The 17,973-nt window shown below is 42.2% G+C and overlaps 1 protein-coding gene across 1 annotated transcript in view; it reads left to right on the top strand.

Annotated features, from left to right (window-relative positions):
* LOC306939821 (fibroblast growth factor receptor 1-A-like) overlaps positions 1–17,973 on the top strand; it is a 73,900-nt gene that overhangs the window by 25,988 nt on the left and 29,939 nt on the right. The window contains exon 3 of the mRNA XM_079524549.1: positions 17,282–17,389. Within this exon, the coding sequence (XP_079380675.1) occupies positions 17,282–17,389 (108 nt within the window). The remainder of the gene's footprint in view (positions 1–17,281; positions 17,390–17,973) is intronic.

Below are 17,973 nucleotides of genomic sequence, written 5' to 3'. Positions count from 1 at the left end.
AGACACTGAGGAAGAGCATTGTGGTGTTGAGTGATTATAACAGACACTGAGGAAGAGCATTGTGGTGTTGAGTCATTATAACAGACACTGAGGAAGAGCATTGGACTCCAAACGTCAGTCACTTTAAAGAAGTCCCAACTATAGTCATTTGAATTTCATACTTTGATGTTTCCGAGTGATTTGAACCTGGGCAGGAAGGCTATTTCTCAGCAGAATGTTTAAGGATTCCTAAATGATTCTTCCTTGTATTGTTTCATTCTGATGGTGTGAAAGAAAGGCTGTTTTAATTGTATTGAAGTATTTGAATAGTCTCTTTTCACACTTTTATACTAAGACAATTTATTGGACTGTAGGCTGTTGGGGTCAAGGTCGGGGTCAAGGTCGAGGTCAGGGTCGAGGTCAGGGTCGAGGTCAGGGTAGTTTGTATAAGTGGTGACCCTCTGAAGGACAGCTGCACCAGATAGAACCCTTCAGAAAGGCCTAGTTGAACTGAAAGGGTCAATGACCTTTATAGTTTCTTGTGTGAGAGAGAGAATAGAGAAGTTGGCATAGTGGCATTATTGATGAAGACATGTCTGTGAGAGAGAGAAGAATAGAGAAGTTGATATTGTGGCATTATTGAGAGAGTCTTACTGTCAGAATCAAGGGAGAGACAGGAACCCACAGGGGAGACGTTGTCAATTGCAGCACTGCCAACTGTCTGTGAGACACACATACTGACCCAATTCACACGTACGCAACACATCAGGGGGAGAGAGAGAGAGAGAGAGAGAGATCCACTGGTGAGTGATTAGAGGGATTGACTATTTTAATTTGTGATGTAGTCTGTCTTAGCTATCATATTTTTATGGAAATCAATATGGATATTGTATAGTAATCCTAGGCACACATCAGTGAAGGCCAATAGGAAAGTCACCACACATCAGTGAAGGCCAATAGGAGAGTCACCACACATCAGTGAAGGCCAATAGGAGAGTCACACATCATTGAAGGCCAATAGAAGAGTCACACATCAGTGAAGGCCAATAGGAGAGTCACACATCAGTGAAGGCCAATAGGAGAGTCACACATCAGTGAAGGCCAATAGGAGAGTCACACATCAGTGAAGGCCAATAGGAGAGTCTCCACACATCAGTGAAGGCCAATAGGAGAGTCACACATCAGTGAAGGCCAATAGGAGAGTCTCCACACATCAGTGAAGGCCAATAGGAGAGTCTCCACACATCAGTGAAGGCCAATAGGAGAGTCACACATCAGTGAAGGCCAATAGGAGAGTCACACATCAGTGAAGGCCAATAGGAGAGTCACCATCCTGATTCACACATCAGTGAAGGCCAATAGGAGAGTCACCACACATCAGTGTTTTACTGACTATCTCCTTACAACAGTGTTTTACTGACTCTATACATCTCCTTACAACAGTGTTTTACTGACTCTATACATCTCCTTACAACAGTGTTTTACTGACTATCTCCTTACAACAGTGTTTTACTGACTCTATACATCTCCTTACAACAGTGTTTTACTGACTATCTCCTTACAACAGTGTTTTACTGACTATATACATCTCCTTACAACAGTGTTTTACTGACTCTATACATCTCCTTACAACAGTGTTTTACTGACTCTATACATCTCCTTACAACAGTGTTTTACTGACTATCTCCTTACAACAGTGTTTTACTGACTCTATACATCTCCTTGCAACAGTGTTTTACTGACTCTATACATCTCCTTACAACAGTGTTTTACTGACTCTATACATCTCCTTACAACATGAAAGTGTAGAATTCTGGGATTTCCAACCAGGCAAAGGTCCAAAGTAAAAACAGATGACGAGGGAGACCACTGTAAAACGCAGACAGACTTTAAATACCCTCAAATATACATAATTTATGGCATATTCTTCTAGGCCAGCGGTCCCTAAACTTGTTTGGCCATACACCCTGTTACCTCCTGACCTAGCTGACGCACCCCCTGTTACCTCCTGACCTAGCTGACGCACCCCCCAAGTCTCACCCTGTTACCTCCTGACCTAGCTGACGCACCCCCCAAGTCTCACCCTGTTACCTCCTGACCTAGCTGACGCACCCCCCAAGTCTCAAATTTGGCCGAAAATGATACATATTTTAATATGATTATGGCAAAAATTCACAGAATGTCACTGCACTGAGAGACATGCAGCTGCTGTGTACTCCCTCAGCTGCTCTATACATCTCCTTACAACAGTGGTTTACTGCTCTATACATCTCCTTACAACAGTGGTGTTTAATCCATTCTGGGCAGGAACCCCTTTTGGTGTTTTAAGCATTATGTTGAAATGCTTTAGCTGTTGAAAAATAGCAGATCTACAAGCTCATAGCGCGGCACCGAGTGCTGCGCTACGAGCTTGTAGGTCTGCTCTTTTTGAAAAATCGTGAAAATGTGGCGCAAATCTTTGAACGTTCTTAACTCAAATCTTTGCTTCTGGGGAAGTCTCTGGAACAACATATTTTTCAGATGGGGGGGTCGGCGGCCAATTACATATATTTTTGGGTGTCCTTGACATTAAAATGTTTGAGAACGACGGACACAGAAACACAGGCTTTTCAAAAAACTTGTCAGGATTTAGAACTAGCATTTGTAGAATCGTCCTCAGGTCTAAAAGGGTCAATGCATGTAAAAGTCATTGCTATATTGGCCTCTTTGTACTGTGTGTGCATGCTGTGGTCATGTTATGGCTGGGTAAAAAATATATGAAATTGGCTGCCGATCCCCATCTGAAAATATGTTGTTCCAGGGACCAATATATATTCAAAGATTTGAGGCACATTTTGACGTTTTTTCAAAAATAGCAGATCTACAAGCTCGTAGCGCGGCACTCGGTGCCGCGCTATGAGCTTGTAGATCTGCTATTTTTCAATAGCTAAAAGTATAACATAATGCTTTAAAACACCAAAAGGGGTTCCCGCCCAGAATGGGTTAGAGAAATGTTGCCTTGAGGGAAGCTTCAAAAAGTGGTCAAAAGCTTCAAAAACATTCATATGAGGGAAAAATATGTCTGTAATAAAAAATTGGTATTTTAAGTTTTGGGCAGATTTTGATCTTGTGGTGTCTGGAAATACTGAGGGACTTTTCATTGTGAAACAAACATTTTGGCTCCTGCCGTATATCTGACTATGGTCTGTAGCCTGTCTCTGGGTGTTTCTGTTATCTGACTATGGTCTGTAGCCTGTCCCTGGGTGTTTCTGTTATCTGACTATGGTCTGTAGCCTGTCTATGGGTGTTTCTGTTATCTGACTATGGTCTGTAGCCTGTCTGGGTGTTTCTGTTATCTGACTATGGTCTGTAGCCTGTCTATGGGTGTTTCTGTTATCTGACTATGGTCTGTAGCCTGTCTGGGTGTTTCTGTTATCTGACTATGGTCTGTAGCCTGTCTATGGGTGTTTCTGTTATCTGACTATGGTCTGTAGCCTGTCTATGGGTGTTTCTGTTATCTGACTATGGTCTGTAGCCTGTCCCTGGGTGTTTCTGTTATCTGACTATCGTCTGTAGCCTGTCCCTGGGTGTTTCTGTTTTTGAGGGGCGCTATGCCCATCTTATTTCCGGGTTTGTGCGAACACAAACATTGGCTTGTGATTGGCTGATCACCCCCATAGGGATGATTTGATTGGCTGAGCAAAGTGCATATTGAAGATAAAAGTGAAGACGCCAAAAGTGATTGGCCAGAATGACCTTTGAGGTGATTTGATTGACTGAGCACAGAATGTAATGTATGATGTATTGGTGATGTATGATAACAGCGGCCTTCACTTAACACATAGGGCTCCATTTTCGTCAGCGCTAAACCCATTATCCCTAAACTTCTTTGCCTTTTTTTACTATTTTGCAAAACAATTTTGAATAGTTCAACCAGCCAATCTACATTGACACGTTGTGAGCTTGTCGACTGGCCATTTTAACTATTCAAAAATGTTTAGCAAAATAGTAAAAAAAGGCAAAGAGGTTTAGGGATAAGGGGTTTAGCGGTGACGAAAATGGAGCCCATAATCTCTCACACTACATAATATAGACCTAGGCTATTTGTGAGCTTGTAGTCAAAGTATAAAATTAACGGCAACCTTCCCCGTGTTTCTTCACTAGTCCGATCCAGAAGAACACAGTTTTCCGGCCACTGCTACAGAGCTGACAATGAGGTTATATCTTCCCTTCTTCTCTGGAGTCCTGCCTCAAAGCAGACCAGAGGTAGAAAACTGTTGTTCCCTGATGTCATCGCTATAGGGACACATGCATCAGTAAAGCAGGAACTGGGGATGGCAGTGAAGGACCGGGAAGTCTGGCGTGGCATTGTGAAATCCATGATCTCGACCGCGGTCGAAAAATGATGATGATAAAATTAAGGTTTAAGTGGTTAATGATTCATTATTATAGTCCAATAAGATGATATATATGATTCTGAAAATGGTTTTTCTGCATAATGAGTACTACTACTACTGTATGTATATTTGTACTTTAACTTAAAGTTACTTTTTTAGGAATACATACAATTTTTGTTCAAGTATGTTAGAGTATGTTAACACATTGAGAGCCCACGCAATACTGCCCAAAATCACTTTCACCTAGAAAATCCATTCACATTTTTTATAATTCAGTGACTGTGGAGACACATGCTGGAACTTTTTACTTTGAAATGTTTTTTAGTTTCTGAGTTATTTAATTTAAACGCCAAATGCATTCTCAATGGCAAACACAAACTTTGGCACCACGTGTAAAAAAAAAAAAAAAAAAAGTGTTTTGATTTTTCTGATTTTTTTTTAATAAAAAAAAAATAAAAAAAAAAAGAAATTAAAAAAAAATATATATATATATTTTTTTGGAAGACGTCCACAGACGTCTTGGGCTATGCACGTGCGGTAATACCCAGGACGTCCACAGACGTTTTGGGCACAAAATGTGTTAATACAATATAACTCATACAATATGTATGTTAGAGTATGTTAATACAATATAACTTATACAATTAGGGTGGTTGGTATTTTGTCTCCCTGCTCTTCTATTGAGACATTTGGATCAGGTCAAAGGTCATGTCTCACCGAGACACGACATTTGGATCAGGTCAAAGGTCATGTCTCACCGAGACACGACATTTGGATCAGGTCAAAGGTCATGTCTCACCGAGACGCGACATTTGGATCAGGTCAAAGGTCATGTCTCACCGAGACGCGACATTTGGATCAGGTCAAAGGTCATGTCTCACCGAGACGCGACATTTGGATCAGGTCAAAGGTCATGTCTCACCGAGACGCGACATTTGGATCAGGTCAAAGGTCATGTCTCACCGAGACACGACATTTGGATCAGGTCAAAGGTCATGTCTCACCGAGACGCGACATTTGGATCAGGTCAAAGGTCATGTCTCACCGAGACGCGACATTTGGATCAGGTCAAAGGTCATGTCTCACCGAGACGCGACATTTGGATCAGGTCAAAGGTCATGTCTCACCGAGACACGACATTTGGATCAGGTCAAAGGTCATGTCTCACCGAGACGCGACATTTGGATCAGGTCAAAGGTCATGTCTCACCGAGACACGACATTTGGATCAGGTCAAAGGTCATGTCTCACCGAGACACGACATTTGGATCAGGTCAAAGGTCATGTCTCACCGAGACACGACATTTGGATCAGGTCAAAGGTCATGTCTCACCGAGACACAAGATCTGACACAAATGTAGATTCAATTTATCCCCTGAGCAAGAAAGGCAGGCTCTATTAGCTATTGTACCAGCTCAGTGTCCTTGTGGTTAGAGTGTCCGCCCTGAGACTGGGAGGTCGGGGTTCGATCCCCGGCCGGGTCATACCAAAGACTCTAAAAATGGGACCCAGTGCCTCCCTGCTTGACACTCAGCATCAAGGGTTGGATTGGGGGTAAGTCCCTGCGACATACTAGCGTTATGTCCAGGGGGTGTACTTGTACATCAAGCTGCCTCGCGCTACAGAAACAGGAGATGGGCTCCTGCCCTATGGGCCTCATGGCTCGGCAAGGCTACTTACTTACTATTAGCTATTAGGAGAAAACAGGAGATGGGCTCCTGCCCTGTGGGCCTCATGGCTCGGCAAGGCTACTTACTTACTATTAGCTATTAGGAGAAAATAAATCAGCACTTGGCACAGGAAGAGTTACATAGTGCAGCTTTAACTGTCCGGGGTGTTCACAGAAGCCTGAGGAGATGATGATGAAATGGACCAAAAGCTTTGTGCAAAATGTGGGTACTTTTCCCAGCAGTGCTGTCCAGACACAGATAATTAGTACGCAGGCCTGCAGGGTGTTAGAGCTGGCCAGACTGCTTGTGGGTAAACAGCTCAGCCAGAAAAATACAAAAAAAACTAGAGCATTCGACTTCCTATTCTCTCTCTCTCTCTGTGTCGCTGTCTCTGTGTGTCTCTCTCTCTGTCTCTCTCTCTGTCTGTCTGTCTGTCTGTCTGTCTGTCTGTCTGTCTGTCTGTCTGTCTGTCTGTCTGTCTGTCTGTCTGTCTGTCTGTCTGTCTGTCTGTCTGTCTGTCTGTCTGTCTGTCTGTCTGTCTGTCTGTCTGTCTGTCTGTCTGTCTGTCTGTCTGTCTCTCTGTCTGTCTGTCTGTCTGTCTCTCTGTCTGTCTCTCTCTCTCTCTGTGTCTCTCTCTCTCTCTCTCTCTCTCTCTCTCTCTCTGTCTGTCTGTCTGTCTGTCTGTCTGTCTCTCTGTCTGTCTGTCTCTCTCTCTCTCTCTCTCTCTCTCTCTCTCTCTCTCTCTCTCTCTCTCTCTCTCTGTCTCTCTCTCTCTCTCTCTCTCTCTCTCTCTGTGTCTCTCTCTCTCTTTCTCTCAGAGTGACTGTGTGTCTGCACATGCTCATAAACTCTCTCGTGCCTGGATGTGTATATATGTCCCCCCCCCCCCTCCCCCCACCTCTTTGTTCCAGACATCTGGAATCCAGCTGTGTAGTATAACACATGTGATGTGATACTGTTGTTCTTGACTCCATAAATTCCTGGTTTTTATCCCCGTTCCGGAAACACATCATCAAATGGAAAGTGTTTTTTTCCGCCCGGCTCTCTCTATAAACCGTTTAAACATGTTTAAACAACAACAACGTCTGCTTTGAGTTTCCCTGCACCTCGCTCAGCTCTGCATGCTTTTTTTTCTTCAAGAGGAGGTGGTCGACGTTTTGGGTCAAACCAACGTTTTTTAACCACATTCAACCTGGCGTCTCTATTTTTGGGCATAATAAATGCATGTGTGTAGTGTGTATATAGCGCATCAACAGTGGCGTGCACAGACATTTAGAGGGGCAGGTGCTCAAGTGGAAAAAACGGGCACTTTGTGCAGCGCGTGGAACCGGCCGGTTGCCTTAATAGTGTGAGATTTATAGATTGTGGGGCCTAAATAATATATTAGAAGCTTTTTATCAAGAATTGATCAATGTCACCATGGTCCACATACTGTACAGTGTAACTGTACAAAATAAGAGAAAAGTGTTTTTGTTTTTTTTCCTCCGAAAGGGCACATTGCCAAAAGGGCAGGGGGTGCTCTAGCACCCCCTAGTGTCTATCTGTGCACGCCACTGCGCATCAACCTTGCTCGTCGGGAGCAATTTGGGGTTCAGTGTGTTGCTCGAGGACACTTCGACACACTAACTCTGGGGGAGCCCACAGGGATCGAACTGGCAACCTCTCGGTTCCCAAGTGGCCTCGATCTCCACCTCCTGAGCCACTGCCGTATCCAAATTATTGTCCAAGATGGTTAAAAAAAACTGTGAAAATATAAAATTAAACGACTAAACAATTACAAGCTATTAGCTACAAGCTATCCATCGCACGGGGCGACTGTGGCTCAAGAGGTAGAGCAGGTCGTCCAATGATCCATGGGTCGGCGGTTCGAATCCCGGCTCCTCCTGTCTACATGTCGAAGTGTCCTTGGGCAAGACACTGAACCCCGAATTGCTCCCGATGTGCTGGTTGGTACCTTGCATGGCTTCCGCCGCAATCGGTGTATGAATGTGTGTGTGTGTGTGAATGGGTGAATGTAATGCACAATCTATGTAAAGCGCCTTAGATAAAGGCGCTATATAAATGCACCATTTACCATTTATCGCACAACGAAGTACACAGGGCTTTTGAACTTAACCCATTTTCGACTGAAGCCGATTCTAAAAGGTTTTCTGAAAAACTTCAAATATTTTTTTGTAATTTTTGAATACAGAACATCAGAGGTGCCCACGCTTTTTTGACTTGAGAGCTACTTTCAAAATGACCAGCTCAACAAGATCTACCCACCGGAAAAAACATTATACCTGAAGGTGCTTTGGCATAGCGGTGCTGCATGGTGTTACATATCCCATTTTGACCTGAGATCAGATTCTAAAAATGTCTTCTACATCCTGACAGTTTTCTGAAAAAGCTATGTTTCTACAAGCTTATAGCGCGCCACTCGGTGGCGCGCTACGAGCTTGTAGATCTGCTATTTTTCAATAGCTAAAGCATAACATAATGCTAACACCAAAATGGGTTCCCGCCCAAAATGGGTTAAAAGAGAAACGCACTCGGAATGGGAAATAGAGGGTGTAAATGGAATTGGTACCGTTTTGTTTTGTATAACCAGTGGCGTGCACAGACATTTAGAGGGGCAGGTGCTCAAGTGGAAAAAAGGGCACTTTGTGCAGCGTGTGGAACCGGCCAGTTGCCTTAATAGTGTGAGATTTATAGATTGTGGGGCCTAAATAATATATTAGAAGCTTTTTATCAAGAATTGATCAATGTTACCATGGTCCACATACTGTACAGTGTAACTGTACAAAATAAGAAAAACAAGTTAAAAAAAGTTTTTAAATAAGTGTTTTTTCTAAAGGGCACATTGCCAAAAGGGCAGGGGGTGCTCTAGCACCCCCTAGTGTCTATCTGTGCACGCCACTGTGTATAACGTATGTGATGCTCATGTTGTTTTGCATAACGTATGTGACGCTCATGTTGTTTTGCATAACGTATGTGATGCTCATGTTGTTTTGTATAACGTATGTGACGCTCATGTTGTTTTGTATAACGTATGTGACGCTCATGTTGTTTTGTATAACGTATGTGACGCTCATGTTGTTTTGTATAACGTATGTGACGCTCATGTTGTTTTGTATAACGTATGTGACGCTCATGTTGTTTTGCATAACGTATGTGATGCTCATGTTGTTTTGTATAACGTATGTGACGCTCATGTTGTTTTGCATAACGTATGTGATGCTCATGTTGTTTTGTATAACGTATGTGATGCTCATGTTGTTTTGTATAACGTATGTGATGCTCATGTTGTTTTGTATAACGTATGTGATGCTCATGTTGTTTTGCGTAACGTATGTGATGCTCATGTTGTTTTGCATAACGTATGTGACGCTCATGTTGTTTTGTATAACGTATGTGATGCTCATGTTGTTTTGTATAACGTATGTGACGCTCATGTTGTTTTGCATAACGTATGTGATGCTCATGTTGTTTTGCATAACGTATGTGATGCTCATGTTGTTTTGCATAACGTATGTGATGCTCATGTTGTTTTGTATAACGTATGTGATGCTCATGTTGTTTTGTATAACGTATGTGATGCTCATGTTGTTTTGTATAACGTATGTGACGCTCATGTTGTTTTGTATAACGTATGTGATGCTCATGTTGTTTTGCATAACGTATGTGATGCTCATGTTGTTTTGCATAACGTATGTGATGCTCATGTTGTTTTGCATAACGTATGTGATGCTCATGTTGTTTTGCATAACGTATGTGATGCTCATGTTGTTTTGCATAACGTATGTGATGCTCATGTTGTTTTGCATAACGTATGTGATGCTCATGTTGTTTTGCATAACGTATGTGATGCTCATGTTGTTTTGCATAACGTATGTGACGCTCATGTTGTTTTGTATAACGTATGTGATGCTCATGTTGTTTTGCATAACGTATGTGATGCTCATGTTGTTTTGCATAACGTATGTGATGCTCATGTTGTTTTGTATAACGTATGTGATGCTCATGTTGTTTTGTAAAACGTATGTGACGCTCATGTTGTTTTGTATAACGTATGTGATGCTCATGTTGTTTTGCATAACGTATGTGACGCTCATGTTGTTTTGCATAACGTATGTGACGCTCATGTTGTTTTGTGTAACGTATGTGACGCTCATGTTGTTTTGCGTAACGTATGTGACGCTCATGTTGTTTTGTATAACGTATGTGACGCTCATGTTGTTTTGTATAACGTATGTGACGCTCATGTTGTTTTGTATAACGTATGTGACGCTCATGTTGTTTTGTATAACGTATGTGACGCTCATGTTGTTTTGTATAACGTATGTGATGCTCATGTTGTTTTGTATAACGTATGTGACGCTCATGTTGTTTTGCATAACGTATGTGATGCTCATGTTGTTTTGCATAACGTATGTGATGCTCATGTTGTTTTGTATAACGTATGTGATGCTCATGTTGTTTTGTATAACGTATGTGACGCTCATGTTGTTTTGCATAACGTATGTGATGCTCATGTTGTTTTGCATAACGTATGTGATGCTCATGTTGTTTTGCATAACGTATGTGACGCTCATGTTGTTTTGTATAACGTATGTGACGCTCATGTTGTTTTGTATAACGTATGTGACGCTCATGTTGTTTTGTATAACGTATGTGACGCTCATGTTGTTTTGTATAACGTATGTGACGCTCATGTTGTTTTGCATAACGTATGTGATGCTCATGTTGTTTTGTATAACGTATGTGACGCTCATGTTGTTTTGCATAACGTATGTGATGCTCATGTTGTTTTGTATAACGTATGTGATGCTCATGTTGTTTTGTATAACGTATGTGATGCTCATGTTGTTTTGTATAACGTATGTGATGCTCATGTTGTTTTGCGTAACGTATGTGATGCTCATGTTGTTTTGCATAACGTATGTGACGCTCATGTTGTTTTGTATAACGTATGTGATGCTCATGTTGTTTTGTATAACGTATGTGACGCTCATGTTGTTTTGCATAACGTATGTGATGCTCATGTTGTTTTGCATAACGTATGTGATGCTCATGTTGTTTTGCATAACGTATGTGATGCTCATGTTGTTTTGTATAACGTATGTGATGCTCATGTTGTTTTGTATAACGTATGTGATGCTCATGTTGTTTTGTATAACGTATGTGACGCTCATGTTGTTTTGTATAACGTATGTGATGCTCATGTTGTTTTGCATAACGTATGTGATGCTCATGTTGTTTTGCATAACGTATGTGATGCTCATGTTGTTTTGCATAACGTATGTGATGCTCATGTTGTTTTGCATAACGTATGTGATGCTCATGTTGTTTTGCATAACGTATGTGATGCTCATGTTGTTTTGCATAACGTATGTGATGCTCATGTTGTTTTGCATAACGTATGTGATGCTCATGTTGTTTTGCATAACGTATGTGACGCTCATGTTGTTTTGTATAACGTATGTGATGCTCATGTTGTTTTGCATAACGTATGTGATGCTCATGTTGTTTTGCATAACGTATGTGATGCTCATGTTGTTTTGTATAACGTATGTGATGCTCATGTTGTTTTGTAAAACGTATGTGACGCTCATGTTGTTTTGTATAACGTATGTGATGCTCATGTTGTTTTGCATAACGTATGTGACGCTCATGTTGTTTTGCATAACGTATGTGACGCTCATGTTGTTTTGTGTAACGTATGTGACGCTCATGTTGTTTTGCGTAACGTATGTGACGCTCATGTTGTTTTGTATAACGTATGTGACGCTCATGTTGTTTTGTATAACGTATGTGACGCTCATGTTGTTTTGTATAACGTATGTGACGCTCATGTTGTTTTGTATAACGTATGTGATGCTCATGTTGTTTTGTATAACGTATGTGATGCTCATGTTGTTTTGTATAACGTATGTGACGCTCATGTTGTTTTGCATAACGTATGTGATGCTCATGTTGTTTTGCATAACGTATGTGATGCTCATGTTGTTTTGTATAACGTATGTGATGCTCATGTTGTTTTGTATAACGTATGTGACGCTCATGTTGTTTTGCATAACGTATGTGATGCTCATGTTGTTTTGCATAACGTATGTGATGCTCATGTTGTTTTGCATAACGTATGTGACGCTCATGTTGTTTTGTATAACGTATGTGACGCTCATGTTGTTTTGCATAACGTATGTGACGCTCATGTTGTTTTGCATAACGTATGTGACGCTCATGTTGTTTTGCATAACGTATGTGATGCTCATGTTGTTTTGCATAACGTATGTGACGCTCATGTTGTTTTGCATAACGTATGTGATGCTCATGTTGTTTTGCATAACGTATGTGATGCTCATGTTGTTTTGTATAACGTATGTGACGCTCATGTTGTTTTGTATAACGTATGTGACGCTCATGTTGTTTTGCGTAACGTATGTGATGCTCATGTTGTTTTGTATAACGTATGTGACGCTCATGTTGTTTTGTATAACGTATGTGATGCTCATGTTGTTTTGTATAACGTATGTGATGCTCATGTTGTTTTGCATAACGTATGTGACGCTCATGTTGTTTTGTATAACGTATGTGACGCTCATGTTGTTTTGTATAACGTATGTGATGCTCATGTTGTTTTGTATAACGTATGTGACGCTCATGCTACTGACGTTTGTGCTCAAAACTCTTGAAAACAAAGTATTGCATTGTGGGTTTGAGCTGACAGGCTCTATTTGATGTCAATCAAATCAATGAAGTCACCTTTAGTTCAAGTGCCAGATGCCTTTTTTTTATCATATATATTTTAGGACCAGGTCATGTGATCTACCTGCACAGCCTTTGTGATCTACTGGTAGATCACGGTGTACCTTTTGGGCACCGCTGCTGTACATACTGTACAGAACACCAAGAGAAGGACCCCCAAAAATATATGTAATTGGCCGCCGACCCCCCATCTGAAAATATGTTGTTCATGGGACTCTCCGGAAGCAAAGATTTGAGTTAAAAACGTTCGCTCTGAAAGAATATTATATTCAAAGGTTTGCGCCACATTTTCACGATTTTTCAAAAAAAATAGCAGATCTACAAGCTCGTAGCGCGGCACTCGGTGCCGCGCTATGAGCTTGTAGATCTGCTATTTTTCCAACAGCTAAAGCATGACATACAACACCAAAAGGGTTCCCGCCCCAAAATCCAGAAGGGCTAGAAACACCAAAAGGGGTTCCCGCCCAGCGAAGCACTCCCCTCTCTTTTGGTTTGTGTGACCGCGAGCTTAACTTCTTTGTCGTTAAGAACAGGAAGGAAGTGTTACCGAAAGGGTTCTGGACTTCACTACTAGTGTAAAAAATAAAACGTACATTCCTTAAAAACCCACCTACCGCTATACTATAGTAGTAGTGCCCTGTGAGTGTCTGGTCCCTCGCTCTATAAATGTACCAAACAGACCTATACTATGTAGTGCCCTGTGAGTGTCTGTCTGGTCCCTCGCTCTATAAATGTACCAAACAGACCTATACTATGTAGTGCCCTGTGAGTGTCTGTCTGGTCCCTCGCTCTATAAATGTACCAAACAGACCTATACTATGTAGTGCCCTGTGAGTGTCTGGTCCCTCGCTCTATAAATGTACCAAACAGACCTATACTATGTAGTGCCCTGTGAGTGTCTGTCTGGTCCCTCGCTCTATAAATGTACCAAACAGACCTATACTATGTAGTGCCCTGTGAGTGTCTGTCCCTCGCTCTATAAATGTGTACCAACAGACCTATACTATGTAGTGCCCTGTGAGTGTCTGTCCCTCGCTCTATAAATGTACCAAACAGACCTATACTATGTAGTGCCCTGTGAGTGTCTGTCTGGTCCCTCGCTCTATAAATGTACCAAACAGACCTATACTATGTAGTGCCCTGTGAGTGTCTGGTCCCTCGCTCTATAAATGTACCAAACAGACCTATACTATGTAGTGCCCTGTGAGTGTCTGTCTGGTCCCTCGCTCTATAAATGTACCAAACAGACCTTTACTATGTAGTGCCCTGTGAGTGTCTGGTCCCTCGCTCTATAAATGTACCAAACAGACCTATACTATGTAGTGCCCTGTGAGTGTCTGTCTGGTCCCTCGCTCTATAAATGTACCAAACAGACCTATACTATGTAGTGCCCTGTGAGTGTCTGTCTGGTCCCTCGCTCTATAAATGTACCAAACAGACCTATACTATGTAGTGCCCTGTGAGTGTCTGGTCCCTCGCTCTATAAATGTACCAAACAGACCTATACTATGTAGTGCCCTGTGAGTGTCTGTCTGGTCCCTCGCTCTATAAATGTACCAAACAGACCTATACTATGTAGTGCCCTGTGAGTGTCTGGTCCCTCGCTCTATAAATGTACCAAACAGACCTATACTATGTAGTGCCCTGTGAGTGTCTGTCTGGTCCCTCGCTCTATAAATGTACCAAACGGACCTATACTATGTAGTGCCCTGTGAGTGTCTGTCTGGTCCCTCGCTCTATAAATGTACCAAACGGACCTATACTATGTAGTGCCCTGTGAGTGTCTGTCTGGTCCCTCGCTCTATAAATGTACCAAACAGACCTTTACTATGTAGTGCCCTGTGAGTGTCTGGTCCCTCGCTCTATAAATGTACCAAACAGACCTATACTATGTAGTGCCCTGTGAGTGTCTGTCTGGTCCCTCGCTCTATAAATGTACCAAACAGACCTATACTATGTAGTGCCCTGTGAGTGTCTGTCTGGTCCCTCGCTCTATAAATGTACCAAACAGACCTATACTATGTAGTGCCCTGTGAGTGTCTGTCTGGTCCCTCGCTCTATAAATGTACCAAACAGACCTATACTATGTAGTGCCCTGTGAGTGTCTGTCTGGTCCCTCGCTCTATAAATGTACCAAACAGACCTATACTATGTAGTGCCCTGTGAGTGTCTGTCTGGTCCCTCGCTCTATAAATGTACCAAACAGACCTATACTATGTAGTGCCCTGTGAGTGTCTGTCTGGTCCCTCGCTCTATAAATGTACCAAACAGACCTATACTATGTAGTGCCCTGTGAGTGTCTGTCTGGTCCCTCGCTCTATAAATGTACCAAACGGACCTATACTATGTAGTGCCCTGTGAGTGTCTGTCTGGTCCCTCGCTCTATAAATGTACCAAACGGACCTATACTATGTAGTGCCCTGTGAGTGTCTGTCTGGTCCCTCGCTCTATAAATGTACCAAACAGACCTATACTATGTAGTGCCCTGTGAGTGTCTGTCTGGTCCCTCGCTCTATAAATGTACCAAACAGACCTATACTATGTAGTGCCCTGTGAGTGTCTGTCTGGTCCCTCGCTCTATAAATGTACCAAACAGACCTATACTATGTAGTGCCCTGTGAGTGTCTGTCTGGTCCCTCGCTCTATAAATGTACCAAACAGACATATACTATGTAGTGCCCTGTGAGTGTCTGGTCCCTCGCTCTATAAATGTACCAAACAGACCTATACTATGTAGTGCCCTGTGAGTGTCTGGTCCCTCGCTCTATAAATGTACCAAACAGAAGTAGTGGAATTTGACACAATGCCTACCAGATGTCCTTTAACATATTTAGACCTGAGGACGATTGTACAAATGCCTTCTAAATCCTGACAGTTTTCTGAAAAACCCTACTGTATGTTTCTATGTCAGTGGTGCTCAAACATTTTCATGTGAAGGACCCCCAAAAATATATTATGTAATTGGCCACCGACCCCCCCCCCCCCCCCCCATCTGAAAATATGTTGTTCTTGGGACTCTCCGGAAGCAAAGATTTGAGTTAAAAACGTTCGCTCTGAAAGAATATATATTCAAAGGTTTGCGCCACATTTTCACGATTTAAAAAAAAATAGCAGACCTACAAGCTCGTAGCGCGGCACTCGGTGCCGCGCTATGAGCTTGTAGATCTGCTATTTTTCCACAGCTAAAGCATAACATAATGCTTAAAACACCAAAAGGGTTCCCCGTCGTCCAAAATGGGTTAAGCTTTTCCCTCTTCTTTTGTCTCATTGTTCTCATTGTAGAGAGAATATGGAGAGACGTCGTACTCTGCTTTTTAATTTTATTTGACAAAGAGTTGTTCTTTGTGCTGTTGTTGTTGTTGTTGTTGTTGTTGTTGTTGTTGTTGTTGCTGTGAGCACCTTCACACCAAGGGACACTTTCTTGTTCGGCATATTGTACTGTTAAAGGGGAAAACCACCCATTTTCAACATTTTACTATGTCATTAATATACCTTAGAGCTGTTGTGTGGAAATAATAAAAAAGTTCCCCCATTCTGTGTTTCCTAGAACTGTAATTATGAAAAAAATCATTAACATGGTGAAACACATCTTGATGATGTCATCAAGATGTGTTTCACCATGTTAATGATTTTTTTCAGACCTCTAATTCTAGGAAACACAGAATGGGGGAACTTTTTTATTATTTCCACACAACAGCTCTAAGGTATATTAATGACATAGTAAAATGTTGAAAATGAGTGGAATGCCCCTTTAACTTCTATTTTGACCTGAGATCAGATTCTAAAAATGTCTTCTACATCCTGACAGTTTTCTGAAAAAGCTATGTTTCTATGTCAGTCGTTCTTCAATTTTTCAAAAATAGCAGACCTACAAGCTCATAGCGCGCCACTCGGTGGCACGCTATGAGCTTGTAGATCAGCTATTTTTCAATAGCTAAAGCATAACATAATGCTAACACCAAAAGGGGTTCCCGCCCAAACTGGGTTAACTTCTATTTTTACTAGTTTTTATGATGAGATACAGTCTGTCACTTACTGTATGACTCACTGACTAACTGTAATGGACACTTGGGGTGTCAACAAAAATCGATTTGAATTAGAATCGCGATTCCCGTTATGAACGATTCAAAATCGATTAATAATGTCCAAAAATCGATTTTCTTTTTTTCCCTTTTTTTTCCCTTTTCTTTCTGGTTACAGTTACAGGAGTTTTCACTACGTGGTGTTTGTGATATGAAATGTAAGGTTACCCTAATCACAGTAAACATCATGTCTTAGTTCAGTCATTTTCAAGTTACTGTAGTCACTTCAGTTCAAGACTGGAGTAGATTGTGATGAAATCCTATGTATTGAATCGAGAATCATTTTGAATAGAGAATCGTTTTGAATCGAATCGTGACCCCAAGAATCGGAATTGTTTTTAACATTTGTTTACCTCCTGAATAAACACAGCTCATGGTCTGGTCAGATTTTGAACATAACGTGACGTGTATCTCTCTTTGTTTTTCAGCTGATGTTGTTAAATCATCCGAAGATGAAGATGACGACGATGACGAGTCATCCTCGGAGGAAAACAAACTGTCCAACGAATTCTCAACAAGCAACGAAAAACTGCAGCGTAAGAAAGTGTCACCTCCTCTAATATATGAGCCTTTTATCAATTCTCACCAGCCTCATTTATACTATCACTGTCACAGTCACGAGTGGTGTAGTGGTGTAGTGGTGTAGTGGTGTAGTGGTGTAGTGGTGTAGTGTGCCAAACATCTAGACCACCGGAGAGACGGGTGACAGCCGGAATGTAGACGGCACCCGGGTGAGCAGTATGGGTCAGCGCCCCAGCCTGTGTCCTCCAGGGTGAGCAGTATGGGTCAGCGCCCCAGCCTGTGTCCTCCAGGGTGAGCAGTATGGGTTAGCGCCCCAGCCTGTGTCCTCCAGGGTGAGCAGTATGGGTCAGCTCCCCAGCCTGTGTCCTCCAGGGTGAGCAGTATGGGTTAGCGCCCCAGCCTGTGTCCTCCAGGGTGAGCAGTATGGGTCAGCTCCCCAGCCTGTGTCCTCCAGGGTGAGCAGTATGGGTTAGCGCCCCAGCCTGTGTCCTCCGTGAGGAGGTGAGCAGTATGGGTCAGCGCCCCAGCCTGTGTCCTCCAGGGTGAGCAGTATGGGTTAGCGCCCCAGCCTGTGTCCTCCAGGGTGAGCAGTATGGGT

Source organism: Electrona antarctica (assembly GCF_951216825.1).
Source record: "Electrona antarctica genome assembly, chromosome: 16".
Lineage (NCBI taxonomy): Eukaryota > Metazoa > Chordata > Actinopteri > Myctophiformes > Myctophidae > Electrona > Electrona antarctica.
Note: the sequence above shows the minus strand (reverse complement) of the source record. Positions and strands in the feature narration are given on the sequence as shown.